The following is a 14,959-nucleotide window of genomic DNA, read 5'->3' on the forward strand; positions in this document are numbered from 1 at the left end:
GTCTCGGGCAACTGCAGCAAGTGGAAAGGAGACCCATCTTCACAATATGCCTTTGCTGCATGGAAACAATCAGAATTTGCTTGGGCTGTGGTTGCAACTGGTTTTACAGGGTTCCATAAGATTCAGAGCAACTATATTAGCGAAAATCTATGCAATGGCTACTACTGGATAGAGTCATGCCATGTAGAGTCACAGGCCCTGATGTTTAAAAAAAACAATCAAAGTAAGGATGCCATTAAAGAAATCACCCACGGAGATGAGCTGGGGTTTGTCCCCAGACCACCTAAGAGAGGAAAAAACAAACATTTTTATCAGTCACCATTATATATTACACATGGCCTCTAAATGTGTTGGTTCCTGACAACGTTTACACCTTTATCAATCTTAATTAGGTCAGTGACCTTACTGAAAATTGGTGAACTTCATTTCCAAGAAACTGAGGACAGATGTTGAGGAATGTTTTCTTCAGTAGGAATTCATTTTCTTTTACAGCTTTAATCTGTTACCTCTCTATAAAATGGAAAATCTTTTTTTATTGAAGTATAGTTGATTTACAATATTGTGTTAGTTTCAGGTGTACAGAAAAGTGATTCTGTTTTATATATTTTTTGGATTATTTTCCATTATAGGTTATTACAAGATATTGAATATTGTTCCCTGTACTATACAGTAAATTCTTGTTATCTATTTTATGCATAGTAGTTTTTAATCTGTTAATCCCATACTCCTAATTTATCCCTGCCCCCTCCCTTTCCCCTTTGGTAACCATAAGTTTGTTTTCTATGTCTGTGAGTCTGTTTCTGTTTTGTATATAGATTCATTTGTAGTATTCTTTAGATTCCACACATAAGAGATATCATATAATATTTATCTTTGTCTGACTTAATTCATTTGGTATGATATTCTCTAGGTCCATCCAGGTTGCTGCAAATGGCAACATTTCTTTTTTATGGCTGAGTAATTTTCCATTATATATATATATATATATATACACCCCCTACATCTTCTTAAACCAATCACTGGTTGATGGGAACTTGGGCTGTTTCCATGTCTTGGCTATTATAAATAGTGCTGCTATGAACATTGGGGTGCATATATCTTTCCAAATTAGAGTTTTCATCTTTTCTGGATATATGCCCAGGAATGGGTTTGCTGGATCATACAGTAGTTCTATTTCAGTTTTTTTAAGGAAACTCCATACTGTTTTCCATAGTGGCTGCACCAATTTACATCCCCACCAACAGTGGGTGCACCAATTTACATCCCCACCAACAGTATAGAAAGGTTCCCTTTTCTATGAGACAGAATATCTTTTATTTTGCTTTTGGATTGTCCTTCCCTAATAAATTTGATGTCTTTAACATGTGCTTCTAATATGTGCTTAGCTTTGCAAAATATTTTGGGTACCATTTGGCATCCTCTTACCAGAAAAAAGGTACAAGCCTACAAAGGCTTGCTGTTTTGGTTTTAATCAGTTCATGGAATTAAATGCATTGAACCACAAAAATGCTTTTATGTGACAGATATTGTGATTCACGCTGAACATCCATGTGAAGATCGGCTTGGACCTTTATAAGTGACATAATTTTATTAACTAAATAGACACATAGGACAAAGAAATATGGTTTCAGCCTTCTAAAATTCCAAAGGCATCCAGTAAAATCTCTCAGAATGGCTGTTGGCAGGACTATTCCGGCACAAGGCAAATTGTGTTGCTTATTTTAAGGAAATAAGCTAAATAGGGATGGAGACTCTTTTAGAGAGATGCTCTGGATGTGTTAGGTTGAACCATATGCAATATGACACTACTGGTCTTTGTGTATGGTTCAACGGTGTGCAAGCAGGTCCAGCCCTCTTGGCACATTGAATCTCATTCTGAAAGTAGAGCTAGAAGAAAGCCTCTTGGCAATCTTAAGACAGATTGATTTACTACATTTTATCCAGAGATCCCAATTTTGTCACCGTCCATATATGACTTCAGCCTCTGTGGGCCATTTCATTTGCAAAATTGATGGTACAATGGGTGGACAGTTGACTAAATGATCGCTTAGAATCTTCCCAACCTAAATTTCTGTAGCTCTGAAACATCCAGATACTGAATCTGTTTCCTACTGGCTAACCAAAGATGCACCTGGCAATAATGCCCAAACAATCTTCTGCAGATTCTCACCTTCCCAATGTACTCCTCTTCCATGGGTTACATAATGATCCAAAGACCCTGCCAAGAGGTACCTGCTCCCTGTGAGGTTCAATATGGTAGGACATCACCATTTGTTTATACTTTCTCACAAGTCAGTGCGCATTGTCTCTATTTTTCTTCCATTTTCCTTAATTTATTAATTTTGCTAATTAAATAACCAACAAAGGTGAGAAGATCCCACCTCTTTATCCCCATCTGGTCATCACTTGTCCCGGTGATGACCAACATGATAAGAGGCCCTCCAAGGTTGCCTGGACAGGAGACCTCTTGAAGGACAAAGGGGAAAATGAAATGGGGGGGGAGTTGGGGGGAGTGAAAGGGGAGAAAGGTCTGAACTCCGGCAGCTGTTTGGCATCCAAACTGAGTGTGCAGAGAGGAAGAGACATCCTTATCAGATCTCAGGTCCAGGTTTTTGGTGTGTGTGGAAAGAGGGAAATTAAAAAAAAAGTGCACTTGGGATGAAGAGAAATAAGCAACATTGGTCCCTGCAAGATATGTCAATATTTGCTTAATAACTCTCCTGATGAGTTCTCTGACTCTCTCCAAATGTGTATGTGGCCTTTCAGGGTCAACCAGCAAAGGACACCTCCTGAAGCTGATTTATATACAACAGACCTGCGTGCACATGTACTGGAATGGACCTTTCTCTTTGCCTATTTTGTCTGTTTCTGCTTCCTCTGTATCTTTCCTGTCTCTCCCTCCTACCCTGCTGGATCTCCTTTCCTTCAACCTTCCTTTCTTTCTCTAGCTCCCTTTCTCTCACTTCTTATCTCACCTGCAACAATTTGTGTTTTATGTCCTCTGTAATAAGGAATATGCACCCCAGGGTCTGTTTCCATCTTTCGTTCATTTATATTTTGTGAAAGAGAGCAGTGTCCCTGACAACATTCATTCTGCAGGAGGCTACAATTATTATTCAGGTTAAAACGTTCAGAGGAAATTCAGAAAATGATAGATACTAATCTTGAGCCTTTTGTTTCAGCCTACAAGGAAAAAATGAAGGAGCTGTCCATGCTGTCACTGATCTGCTCTTGCTTCTACCCGGAGCCTCGCAACATCAACATCTACACTTACGATGGTGAGATGCCTACAATAGAAATGCCCCTGCTGGCTGGATCAGTTGGCAAAGCTTGGATATATTTGTTTCTGTCTCACAGTTCCTGATATAATTAAATCAATATTTTGTAGATCATACTATTGACCTGCCGGGTCTAGCTAATGGGTCTTATTGATTGCCGTTTGCTCAAAACAGTATGAGTTTGATGCTAATAACAGCACATTAATGTCTCTTAAGAAACATGGCTGAGTGCTTATTAGCCATCGCATCCAGCATGTCAACATCCACAATATGTCCGAGGCTTTTCTTTGCAAATAACATGATATGCTAAGCTGTAATTAGAGATCACAATTTGCAAGAAAATGCTTTGTAGTTAGAAAACTCAGGAGAGAAAATCAACCACCATCGCATCTTTTTAGTGTAGTCTTTATAAAATCCCCATATTTTGTGTGTGCATGTCAATTATGTGCAAGTTCCAGTAGTAAAACTGACCTATGACTGAAGCCCCAGATAAAGAGGATTTTAAAAGAAAATCCTGAAGAACTGGCATAGCTATGAACCTTATTTTGCAGTAAAACCCTTTTGGTTTGATTTATCCTGATTCATACTACTTAATTTGATTACCTTCCTGGTTCTGCCTCTATCTGCATGACCTCAGGCAAGTAACGTAGATTCTTTGAGCCCGATTTAACTCTAATATCTTCCTCCCAGTGGTGTTGTTGGGTTTCAATGGTTTCATGTTTAACATAGAGCCTGGCCTCTTGTAAGCATTCAAAATGGCAGCTGTCATTATCAACAATACCATTTTTACTTAATTCAGTCCATTTAATCAAAATGTTTGGTGCAGTTATATATGTAGTAGATAAAGCTGAGGCATATTTGGCTACCTGTTTGGCTCACAACGATTTTCTTTTCCACGTGTATAAGGAAATACATTAAAGGTAAGGTGAAATGATCTATGGCAGTTAACCCCTTCTATGCCTTTAAAATATTCCAGGACTCAAAGACTTTTTCTTTCAAACTGATTCTGTCATGGCACAAGCATCATAAATATGAATTAACTGTTTCACAAGGAAATGTCTTTCATGCAAAAAGATTTTGGTTTCCAACCAAAACTCTCATTAGAATGCAAGTCCCATGCCTACTTCGTATAAGTTCGTTCAGTCAACAAATACACTGGTCCTATCCTTAATCTGCTAAATGTGGCTGTGACTAGTAATCCAGCTATGTTTCTTCTGAGACTGTATCTCACCATGTGTTGTCACTGAGGCTCCAGTGATGAATATGGCTCAGGCCTCTTCTTCAAGGCACTCATGGCCTAGTAGGAGAGAATTACAACATACAAATAACCAGTAAGTGGAACTCAGTGTGATTATTTGCTAAGGCAGCATTTACTGGTAGGACACAGAAGACAGTGATGGTTTCTGCCCTCTTAGGGACTGGAGAGAGGGAAACGAAAATCAAAAGTTATATATAAGCTGAATCTTAGAAGTCAAATAGACAATTCCACATCGCTCATGAACTGCTTCCTGAAAGAACTGATAGAGAATTTAAAATTCCCAAAGTCTTTAACTCTGTCTTCTCTTTCTATATTAAGTAATAATGTGAAGTGTTTATTGTAGACAAATATTATAACACGAATTAATAATAATAATTTATTATTAATAATTATTATTTATTATTATTTATAAACACTAAGTGCTATGGCCTGTGCTTTATATTTAGTATCCTTTATATCTTTTTTTGGAACATCTTTACAATTTAATTTTTTTAACAGTTGTATTGAGGTAACTTACAAATCACTGCACATATTTAATGTATATAATTCGATTAATTTGGACAAGTATCCTTCATCTTTTAATCTTCACAACAGTCTTATGAGAAAGGTGCCTTTTATCTCCATCTTTTAGATGAGGAAATGAAAGCTTAAAGAAGTGAATTAACCTTCCCTGTCTCACACCCTAGTAAGCAGGGCTTACTATTTGGATGCAAATACAGGCAGTTCTGATTTCAGTGTCTCTAACTCTATCCATTTAAAATCCCATCACCTCATCAAATAAGTGATTTTTATTTGCCTCTGTTCTCTTGAAATCATTTTCCATAAATTTACATAATTTTTATAGAATTGTACTTAAGATATAAGTACAAATTTGGATGCCTTCAGGAAGATTTAAAACATTTTTACATTTGTGAAAAAAAGCCACATCATTTTTAACATACTTACTGAATTGACTTTGTCTATATAATCTGTTAGCATTCACACATCTAAGTAAGTAAGGTCAGTTCCTGTTCACCTGGAGTCTTACCTGACCACAAACTGAAAGTGCACTAACCCGGCTGCTAAAAGAACATTAATGGAAGCTAATTTATAATTCTCTGCTCTGCTCTAGTCAGAACTAGCCTGGAGACCTGGCCAGCTTGGTTGCCACAGTTTTCAAGGGACAGTAATAAATGAGTGAGCCCTGTGAGGTTAGGGTATGATGCAGGAGTAAAGATCTAGAAACCGTGTGACTTTAGGACACTGAGGATGCTTTAGACTGGGGAAAAAATTGAAATGGAAAATCATAATTCTTTTCAAATACTATTGTGATGCACAACAGAGACTGGCCTGAATTTGGGTGGGTTCAGAGGACAAAACAAGGACTGGGGGGTCGAAATGAGAGGGGCGTAGTCTGGGGGTCAAAATAAAAAACACTCATCTAAAAGTTAGAGCTGTCCAATGAGCTTTTAAAAATCAGTATACTTTACTAAGCTGTAAGTTGTGTAATTACACTAATATCCTAGCAGGTGCTAGCTATCACTCCATTTTATATTATAAATGATATTATTTTATGTTATAAATTATATTATGCATTTATTTTCAGGTTTTTGCCCATTTAATTGCTATGCATATTATGCAGCTATTGAGTTTAAATATTTTTTAAATGTACAGAGTGTATAAATCAGATAAGCAGATGTTGCCCCCTCCCTCCCCTACTACAATGCCTCTTCCCCCGGTTCCTGTCTACAGCTGAGGGAGATGAAGAAGGACATTCTAAATAGCAGCAAAGTAGAAGCAAAGATATTACCATGGTACCCTGCCTTATTGTCTTCATTAGACTATAAGCACCTTGAAGACAGGGACCCCCATCACAGTGTCCTCCCCAGAGTGGACATTACACTGCTTGATGACTAAGATCAACAGACACACTGAAGGGCAAAACAGGAGCCAGCAGGATGCCTTGCACATGAGCCTTGACTGCTGCAGGTATTTCCAACCATTCAGGGAGCTACATCGGTTCCAACACAGCTCCTGTGATTTCTAACCACAGGATTAGGTGTGAGAACTGGAGGACTTTGTTATTTCCCTCATTATTTAATCTGAAAATGTTTCCAGCTATGCTAATTTCCAAAAAAATAAATAAATCTAAATCTGTGCTCCTTGGTTTTCATATGAGGCTCATATTTATTCAAAAGGAAAATCAAGTTAGTTTAAATCGATTCAGGCTACTTTTTTCTGGGCACACCTACCATGATTCAACTCCCTATGGGTATTATTGAATTTCCCAACACTGTAAATATTTATCCAGTTAAAATATATCTATAATTATACTAAAGAAAGAGGTTTTATATGTTCAAGCAATGTAGAGTAAATGATCATATGCAGCATTTTATTCATCTTTGCCAGAATAACAAGGCTACTTTTAATTGCCAGAATTCAAATTATTTTAGTAAACCTATGCCTGTGTTCTGTGTGCTTAACCTCAAATATTCATCTCTCAGATATGGAAGTGAAGCAAATCAACAAACGTGCCTCCGGCCAGGCTTTTGAGCTGATCTTAAAGCCACCATCTCCTATCTCAGAAGCCCCACGAACTTTAGCTTCTCCCAAGAAGAAAGATCTGTCCCTGGAGGAGATCCAGAAGAAACTGGAAGCTGCAGAGGAAAGAAGGAAGGTAAGTTTTTCCATAGGGTTTTAAATTCTGCTCTCTCTTTTCCTTGCCTTCTCTCTCTCCTCTTCTCTCTCCCTTCCCCTCCCCAACCCCTCAGCTTTCACACACACACACACACACACACACACACACACACTTCCATCAGAAGTTCCAGGGGACAATGATGCCTGAACCTGCACATGTAGGTCTTCTAGACATAGATCCAGGCTACTTCAAGTAAAAACTGCTGCTTTGAAGCTAGTTAAAACCAAAGATCTCAGACACTGAAAGAACTTCAGTGCCCTAGTGCCCTCTCCCCATCTTGGACCCATTTTGATAAAAGCCTCCCTGCCTTAGCCTATCCTGGCTGTCAAGAAAGCACAGCCTTAGGTACCGTAACTCCAGGGGTTGTGATGGAGAGAGGTGCCCAAGTGGTGAGTCCTCGCTCTCAGACTCTGCGTCCTGCCCCCAAAACATAGTACATGGTTTTCCTTGGAACCAGAAAACACCAGATACTCCCTCTGAGATATTTCCTGCCCAGAAACACTGTTCACCCCAGGGTAAGGGCCAGAAGCTTGCCCCTGTCCCCAAGGCTTCACTCCCTGTCCTTGAAGTTGGTTCATCCAAGATCAGAACCCTCTCGGGAATATATGAGTATCTTCCTCTACCCATTTCTAAGCCTTGATGGTATTTTTTTCTTTTTTCCATTGATCCTTGTTTGTATTAAAGAGCTTTTTCTTACAGAGCTAAATCTTTAATTTTCCACAATCAGCTGAGCCAAGGGTATTAAAAATGGAGGGCATACAGAAATCCCTAAGACTGTATACATAGAGACAGAAGTTATGTCTGAATATGTGTGTATCAGCTGTGTGATTATGGGGGTACATCCCATCGAGACACTCTTGAAACCCAAATGAATTACTGCAGGTAATTCATTCCTATGTTGTATTTTCCACTGACTTTATCATGATATATTTTTAGAATCATATATTCACTAAGAATATGCTGCATGCATGGTCTCATGATTTAAATGGAAACTCTGCATTTATAATAATTTTTAAATTTTATTTAGATGTTTATAAAAAGTTAGCCAATACATTAAACACTTCTATGTTGGATACTTACAAAGAAAAGGAAAATAGTCCTTCTCCTAAAGACTGAATTCTCTAACAGGGAGTGCAGAACAAACCCAAATGTGTGTGTATGTATATGTGTTTATATATACCTACACGCACACACACAAACACACTCACATATGTGTACATACATATCTACAGCATCAAATAACAAGGCTCAGAGATTATAAATCCTAGATTAAGTTTTCTGAACCAAAAATACTTTTTGTTTTAACCTTTGTGGTTGGAAAATCTTCTTATATTGTGTAACTTTCTGATCACAATTTCAATTTTTACTCAGGTGAAGTTCTCTTTACATCCAGTGAGTATTTCTTTACATATTATTTATTGTATTTGACCAATTACTGTTGTTATAAATCTGGATTTCAAAGGAAGGAAACTAAGCTACTAACCCAAGCAGACATACAGGAAGTTGCTTTAGAAATATTTATCTTTATTTTGTTGTTGTTTATAGCTTTCTTCTCATAGTAAAACTGAATTAACGTATTCAGAGTTACAGTCCTTCGAGACTTTTCGCCAACAAATATGAATAACTAACTACAATAGTAGAGAGCATGTTACAGTCAAGGTAATTTAAGTTCTCACTGAAGCATTGGCATCTTATAGCTAACAGTTGTAAGTAGAGGTCATAGGTTGACATATGAAGAAGATGCCATGACTTGATTAGAAGTCAGTAACTGACCTGAAATTAAAAATTAGAGATGAAAATTCAACATCATAGTTCAGAATGTTGCTGGTATATTTAATTTGAAGGAAATTATTAAAAGAAAAAGAAGAACACAGAGATGATCAAAATTAACTGGATGTTCTCATAAAATTCCCTGAGTTAACTAATTACTGATTCTGGTAAAATTCATGTACCCTGACAACAATAAATTACCAACAATTACACACTTAAACAATTGAGTTTAACTAAAAATTGGCCACGTGGCTAAAAGACATTTACAAATGTAATCATCCAGCATTTCGACACCCAGGAAAAATATTCTTTGGAGCCCTTTAAAATCAGTATTCTGTCACATTCCTGCTCTTACTAAAATTTTCAAAAAAATGATTTTCAAAAAAATCATTATATAGATTATGTCCAGGTACTAGGGTTTTAATTAGAAGAAAATACAACTAATTAACAGAAAGTGACAGCTTAAGAAATCATTAATTGATTTTTTTTCTATTGGGTTGTACTGACTTAATTAGCACTCATTTGAAGGACTGTTAATTCTCTTTAAAGAGAATTCTTTAAATTCTTTAATTCTCTTTAAAGAGCCTTTAGCAAGTGCATATATCTCAGTAACTATCTAAGTGAGGACATGCATATAACCAAAACTCAACTCAACTAAATGAAGCAAAAAGAGGGTATGAGACTAAAATCCTCAGAGTGGTTACAGCTTCAAAAACAGCTTGATCCAGGAGCTCAATATTTCTTTTTACATTTATCATTTATTTCTGCAACTAATTGGTCTCAATACCAAGGATTTTTTGTTTCAGTCAGTCCCAAATTATTTTTCTCACAAATTAGCAACTCCAGCAGAAAGAGAGCTTCTCTTTCCTAATAGTTCTAACAGAAGTCTTAGAATTGAGTCTCAGTGACCTGTGCCGGGTCACATGCCCTACCCAGTAAGATGGTACTAAATAAAGCAGGACAAAGAGAATTGGTAGTTCTGGGGTGAAAAGTGCTATTCATATGGGGTGGTCAGAAAAGGCCTCTTGAATATGAGAACATTTGAAAAGAAGCATGAAGATTGTGAGGGAAAACATTTGAAAAAAAGGCAAGAAGGTAAGGAGTGAGCCATGGGACTCTTCTCTGGGGGACAGAGTTTGATGTAAAGAGAATAGCAAGTGCAAAGGTCCTGAGGTAGGAGTATGCTAGGACTATTCGAGGGATAACACAGAGGACAGTATGGTGGGAGCAGAATGAGCAAGGGGAGACTGAGGTAGGAACTGAGGTCAGAGGTAGCATTTTTAAGGACTCTGACTTCAAATGAAAAAGAAGTTCATTGGGAAGATGAAACCATTTCATTCCTTGTGAATCACAGCCTCTGTTCAGAGAAATATCTGCTTTAAAAAGCTGGGTGACTAGAAAAATAAATAGTGTTAGATAAATAGGGAAGACATGAAAGTGTTCTAGATGTAGAGGATGGTTCCAGAACTAAGGATACCCAGAGGTGAGAGTGCAGAAAGTGTGTTTTCAGGGCAGTGGGTAGACCAGTAGTTTGGGCTAGTGGCCTTGGGTAGGGAGTTGGAGAGTAGTGAGGTGAGATCATGGAGGGCCTTCAATGCCTGGTTAGGTGTTCAAACTCCATTTTATCTAAGAAATGAGGAGTCATTAAAGGCTTTCAAAAATACTCAGATGTCCAACCTAGCCAAGTGACCGGCAACACTCATATTGCCCTGGTTCCATTTCCTTTCCTACAAGCTAAAAGTTTGTAAAGATTCCGCCTACCAAACATAATACATTTAAATAAGTATTAATCAATTCCTTTTGTCATGGTTATAATCAAAGCATCTATAACTGCTAATTAATATTTTTGATTATCATAAAATAAGCATTCTCTCACTAAATTAACATAATTCTAACTCAAAGTAAGGATAAAGATAGACACAGAGGTATTTCACAGAGGTGAAATATGACTTCTGATAGGGCTTTTAAAACAAAAAGGTTATGAGACCCCTCCCCCTCCAGTAGTACCCTTGAAAGACTTGCTTCTGGGACCTGAGTTTAGAGATCATGTCTGGGAAGCAGTGACCTACCTCGGCTGTGCTGCTGGAGCCTGCTGGATTTAGAGCTGGAGGGCTGCCACGGACTCATCTCCATGTGGGCTCAAATTCACTTTGTGTTCAATGTTTTGGCAGTTCCCCCAATTCCTCACTCCATCTGTTGATACTATTGCAGCACTGACCATCTGATCACTAGGTTAAATGCTCTTCCCTTACGCTCCTTTTTTTTTTTTTTTTCTTTTTGCGGTACGCGGGCCTCTCACTGTTGTGGCCTTTCCCGTTGCGGAGCACAGGCTCCGGACGCGCAGGCTCAGCGGCCATGGCTCACGGGCCCAGCCGCTCCGCGGCATGTGGGATCTTCCCGGACCGGGGCACGAACCCGTGTCCCCCGCATCGGCAGGCGGACTCTTAACCACTGCGCCACCAGGGAAGCCCCCTTAGGCTCCTTTGAACCAGAATTAATGCTCCATTGATTAGTTGGTAGAAGATTATTATAAAAGGAATAAGTCCTTTTCCTGATTTTTTTCTTCCTTCTTTGATTATCTGAGAATTCAGTATTCACCTCCATGAGACCACATTACCTCATGAGGTCAGATTTGAAGCTCATTATTTGAAATTAAAGTTACCATACAGCAGCTTACCCATGTGGATGAAATGATATGAACACTTCGGTTATCCATCCATCCATCCATCTATCCATCTATCCATTTATTCATTCAACAAACATTTATTTAGTGAGAGGCAGCAGAGCTAAGCTAACCATACATTCCAGTTGGCCCAGGACAACCCCAGCTTATTCCTACTGTTTGGTTATCATTATTATCTCAATCTCGTAAGTATCCCAGTTTGGACAATAAATTATGTGATATGGCAAGACAAGCACAGTGTTTAAGAGCATCTTTAAAAGCATAGTCGTTAGGGGCTTTCCTTGTGGTGCAGTGGTTGAGAGTGCCTGCCGATGGAGGGGACACGGGTTCATGCCCCAGTCTGGGAAGATCCCACATGCCACGGAGTGGCTGGGTCCGTGCGCCATGGCTGCTGAGCCTGCGCATCCGGAGCCTGAAAGCATAGTGGTTAAGAACACATGGTTAAGAGAATGCCTGTGATCAAAGTCTGGTTTCGCCACTTAATAGCTGTGTGACCTTGGGCAAGTCACTAATCTCACTATGTCTTATTTTATCCATCTGTAAAATGAGACTAACAATAGAACTTACATCCTGGAGTTATTGTGAGAATTAAAAGAGTTATTCCATATCACAAACACTGTGAAAGTGTCAGCTATTGTTGTGTAAAAACACATCCAATTCCAACCTCACAGAGATGATGATCTAGCAAACTCATGATTTAATAAAGAAAGCTTCTCATTAACACAGATGCTGAAATGTTACTGTATAATACATTTCATAAATATTTTTAAACATTATAAAATATTAGTTATCAAATTACAAAGGTGGTTTGATAGGTAACAGATATATAAATAGTTCAGCCCAACTAAAAGTGGCTTGAAAAATTAGTATTATAAAAAACAAAAATGATGGGGCTTCCCTGGTGGTGCAGTGGTTGAGAGTCCGCCTGCCGATGCGGGGGACATGGGTTCGTGCCCCGGTCTGGGAAGATCCCACATGCCGCGGAGCGGCTGGGCACATGAGCCATGGCCGCTGAGCCTGCGCATCCGGAGCCTGTGCTCCACAACGGGAGAGGCCACAACAGTGGGAGGCCCACGTTCCACAAAAAAAAAAAAAAAAAAAAGATGAAAACTTAAGGAATTGAATGATATTGATAAAATCTCATGCTAAAATCAATTAAATTAAAAAGAAAGTTATTCAAACCACTCCAGTAAACTATAATTGGCATACTGACAATACTAGCACAATCAACTCCAAAGCCATCGAACCTCCGAAAGAAATCTGTGTTGCTTATTTTTAATAATATGGCCTCGAAGTGGACCATTTGTCACCAAACATGATAGACTTACCTTTTCCATTTGTCGGCATCTCACATTGTAGATGGCAACTAAAGTCGAATCCAGTAAAAGAGGGGTGGTTTGTATAGCAATGATTATGAGCTAAAGTGCTGGATTATTCACAATTCAACATTCAGGAAGCGTTCTGCTCCTTAGAGAATGTGACACATGGTCCACAGACTCTTCCCGTGTGTGCAGACCACCCCCGTGATTCTTTTCCTAGGAGTTAACCACAGTAAATGCACTACAGCCTCTGGCAGAGGGACTCATTCTAAAGGTGTTTGGATTGCACTCATTTTAAATTTCTTATTATGCTTCTGATTCTTCAACACAAAGTGAATATTAAACCCTTTTGTTTTACATAATTATACTCAATCATCATACTTAACAAGGCTTTATTTGTGACTTTAGCTGGGTTAATAATGTATTTTCATTGTTAATAGTAAAGCAAATAATTAGAGACACATCATCTAACCTACTACCGTAAAAGCACTTAGGTACTAGGGGATCTAGCGTCGGATAAACGGTTCTAGAAGGCAAGAAATATATCCAAATGATGAAAAGGGACAAGAAATAGAGAGGTATGGGGACTTTCTGTCAGTCTATTGGTTAAGACTTCACCTTCCAATGCAGGGTGCGGGTTCAACCCTTGGTCAGGGAGCTAAGATCCCACATGCCTCGTGGCCAAAAACCAAAATGTAAAACAGAAGCAATATTGTAACAAATTCAATAAAGACTTTAAAAATGGTCCATATCAAAAAAAAAAGAACTTTAAAAGAAAATAGAGGTAGAAATGTGTATACTTCAGAACACATAGAAATAAAAACTAGCGCTATCTAAAATATAGTCTTAAATCTCCTCTGTGTACACAAAGTAAAATGAGTTTTATTATACCACTTAACTCAAATTTATCTTCCATTTCATTATACAGTAATTAAATGCTTATACTCAGTAATATAAGAAATGGTAATGAACCTCTTTGGAAAATTATATAGTTAAACTGTTCCTAAATGTACAATAATTCTTCTCACCTTCTCATTATTTTTCCCTTCACGTATCTCTCTTGTAATTATTTCAGTGATAACTGAGTTCAGTGTGAGGAAATTTATGCCTAGAATAGGTGTTCACCATCCATGTGGCTCCACTATTACAATAGCAAGATGGAGATGTTCTTCATCTCCTAGAATATCATGCTGGATGTCTCAGCTCTATAAATACTTTGGCTTGACATTCGCATTATACCTGCTGATGATTTTCATGCCCTCATTGTCTATTTCCGCATTTCAGTGACCTTCAACATTAGGTACATGCTATTCAGAAATGTTCCTCCATGGTCAGATCCTTTTCCCTTAAACAATTTATTTTTAACAATGTTTAGCAAGTCCCACCTCTCCAGCCTCCCTATAAGTCAATCAAGATTCCTTTCTGCCAATCTGCCCAAACAATGAATAAAGTAAAAATACCTATTCGACCATATAGCAAAAACTTTACTCCTACTGAAATGAAGGAAAATGCTTCTACTTTTATATATCACATCCTCACACTCATTTTCTGTTTTAAGGCAGTTTTCTGGACAAAATACTTATTTGCTTATTGATAGAAATATTAGAATCAGAACCAGTGAGGCTGTGACTGGGAGATTAAAGCTGTATTCATAGAATCAATTTCTCCCCAGGAACAAAGTTAGAGACGTTATAGGTGGTGATATCTGGATGCCAGGCTATGTAAGAAGGAAGAAGAATAATGACTTCCTGCAGTAGTGGAGTTCCAGAGACCCTAGGAACTGAGGTCAACACCCTCAGGGCTGTTAGCTCCATGGAAGAATGTAAGAGTTGAGTATGTATGAGGAAGAATCAAAACAGGGAGACAGACATATTTTCTTGGTGAGGAATTCTTTCCACAATCAACTTCTCATCCTGTATTTTTTTTCCATGCACTTGAGCTTTAAATATTTGAAACATATATAATTATTAGATC

The 14,959-nt window shown here is 38.2% G+C and overlaps 1 protein-coding gene across 1 annotated transcript in view; it reads left to right on the plus strand.

Annotated features, from left to right (window-relative positions):
- The window catches only part of STMN2 (stathmin 2), a 50,258-nt gene that overhangs the window by 23,352 nt on the left and 11,947 nt on the right, over positions 1–14,959 (plus strand). The window contains exons 2-3 of the mRNA XM_060115778.1: positions 3,183–3,278; positions 7,020–7,192. Of these exons, the coding sequence (XP_059971761.1) occupies positions 3,183–3,278; positions 7,020–7,192 (269 nt within the window). The remainder of the gene's footprint in view (positions 1–3,182; positions 3,279–7,019; positions 7,193–14,959) is intronic.

The sequence above is a fragment of the Mesoplodon densirostris genome, chromosome 13 (assembly GCF_025265405.1).
Source record: "Mesoplodon densirostris isolate mMesDen1 chromosome 13, mMesDen1 primary haplotype, whole genome shotgun sequence".
In the NCBI taxonomy this organism is placed as follows: Eukaryota; Metazoa; Chordata; class Mammalia; order Artiodactyla; family Ziphiidae; genus Mesoplodon; species Mesoplodon densirostris.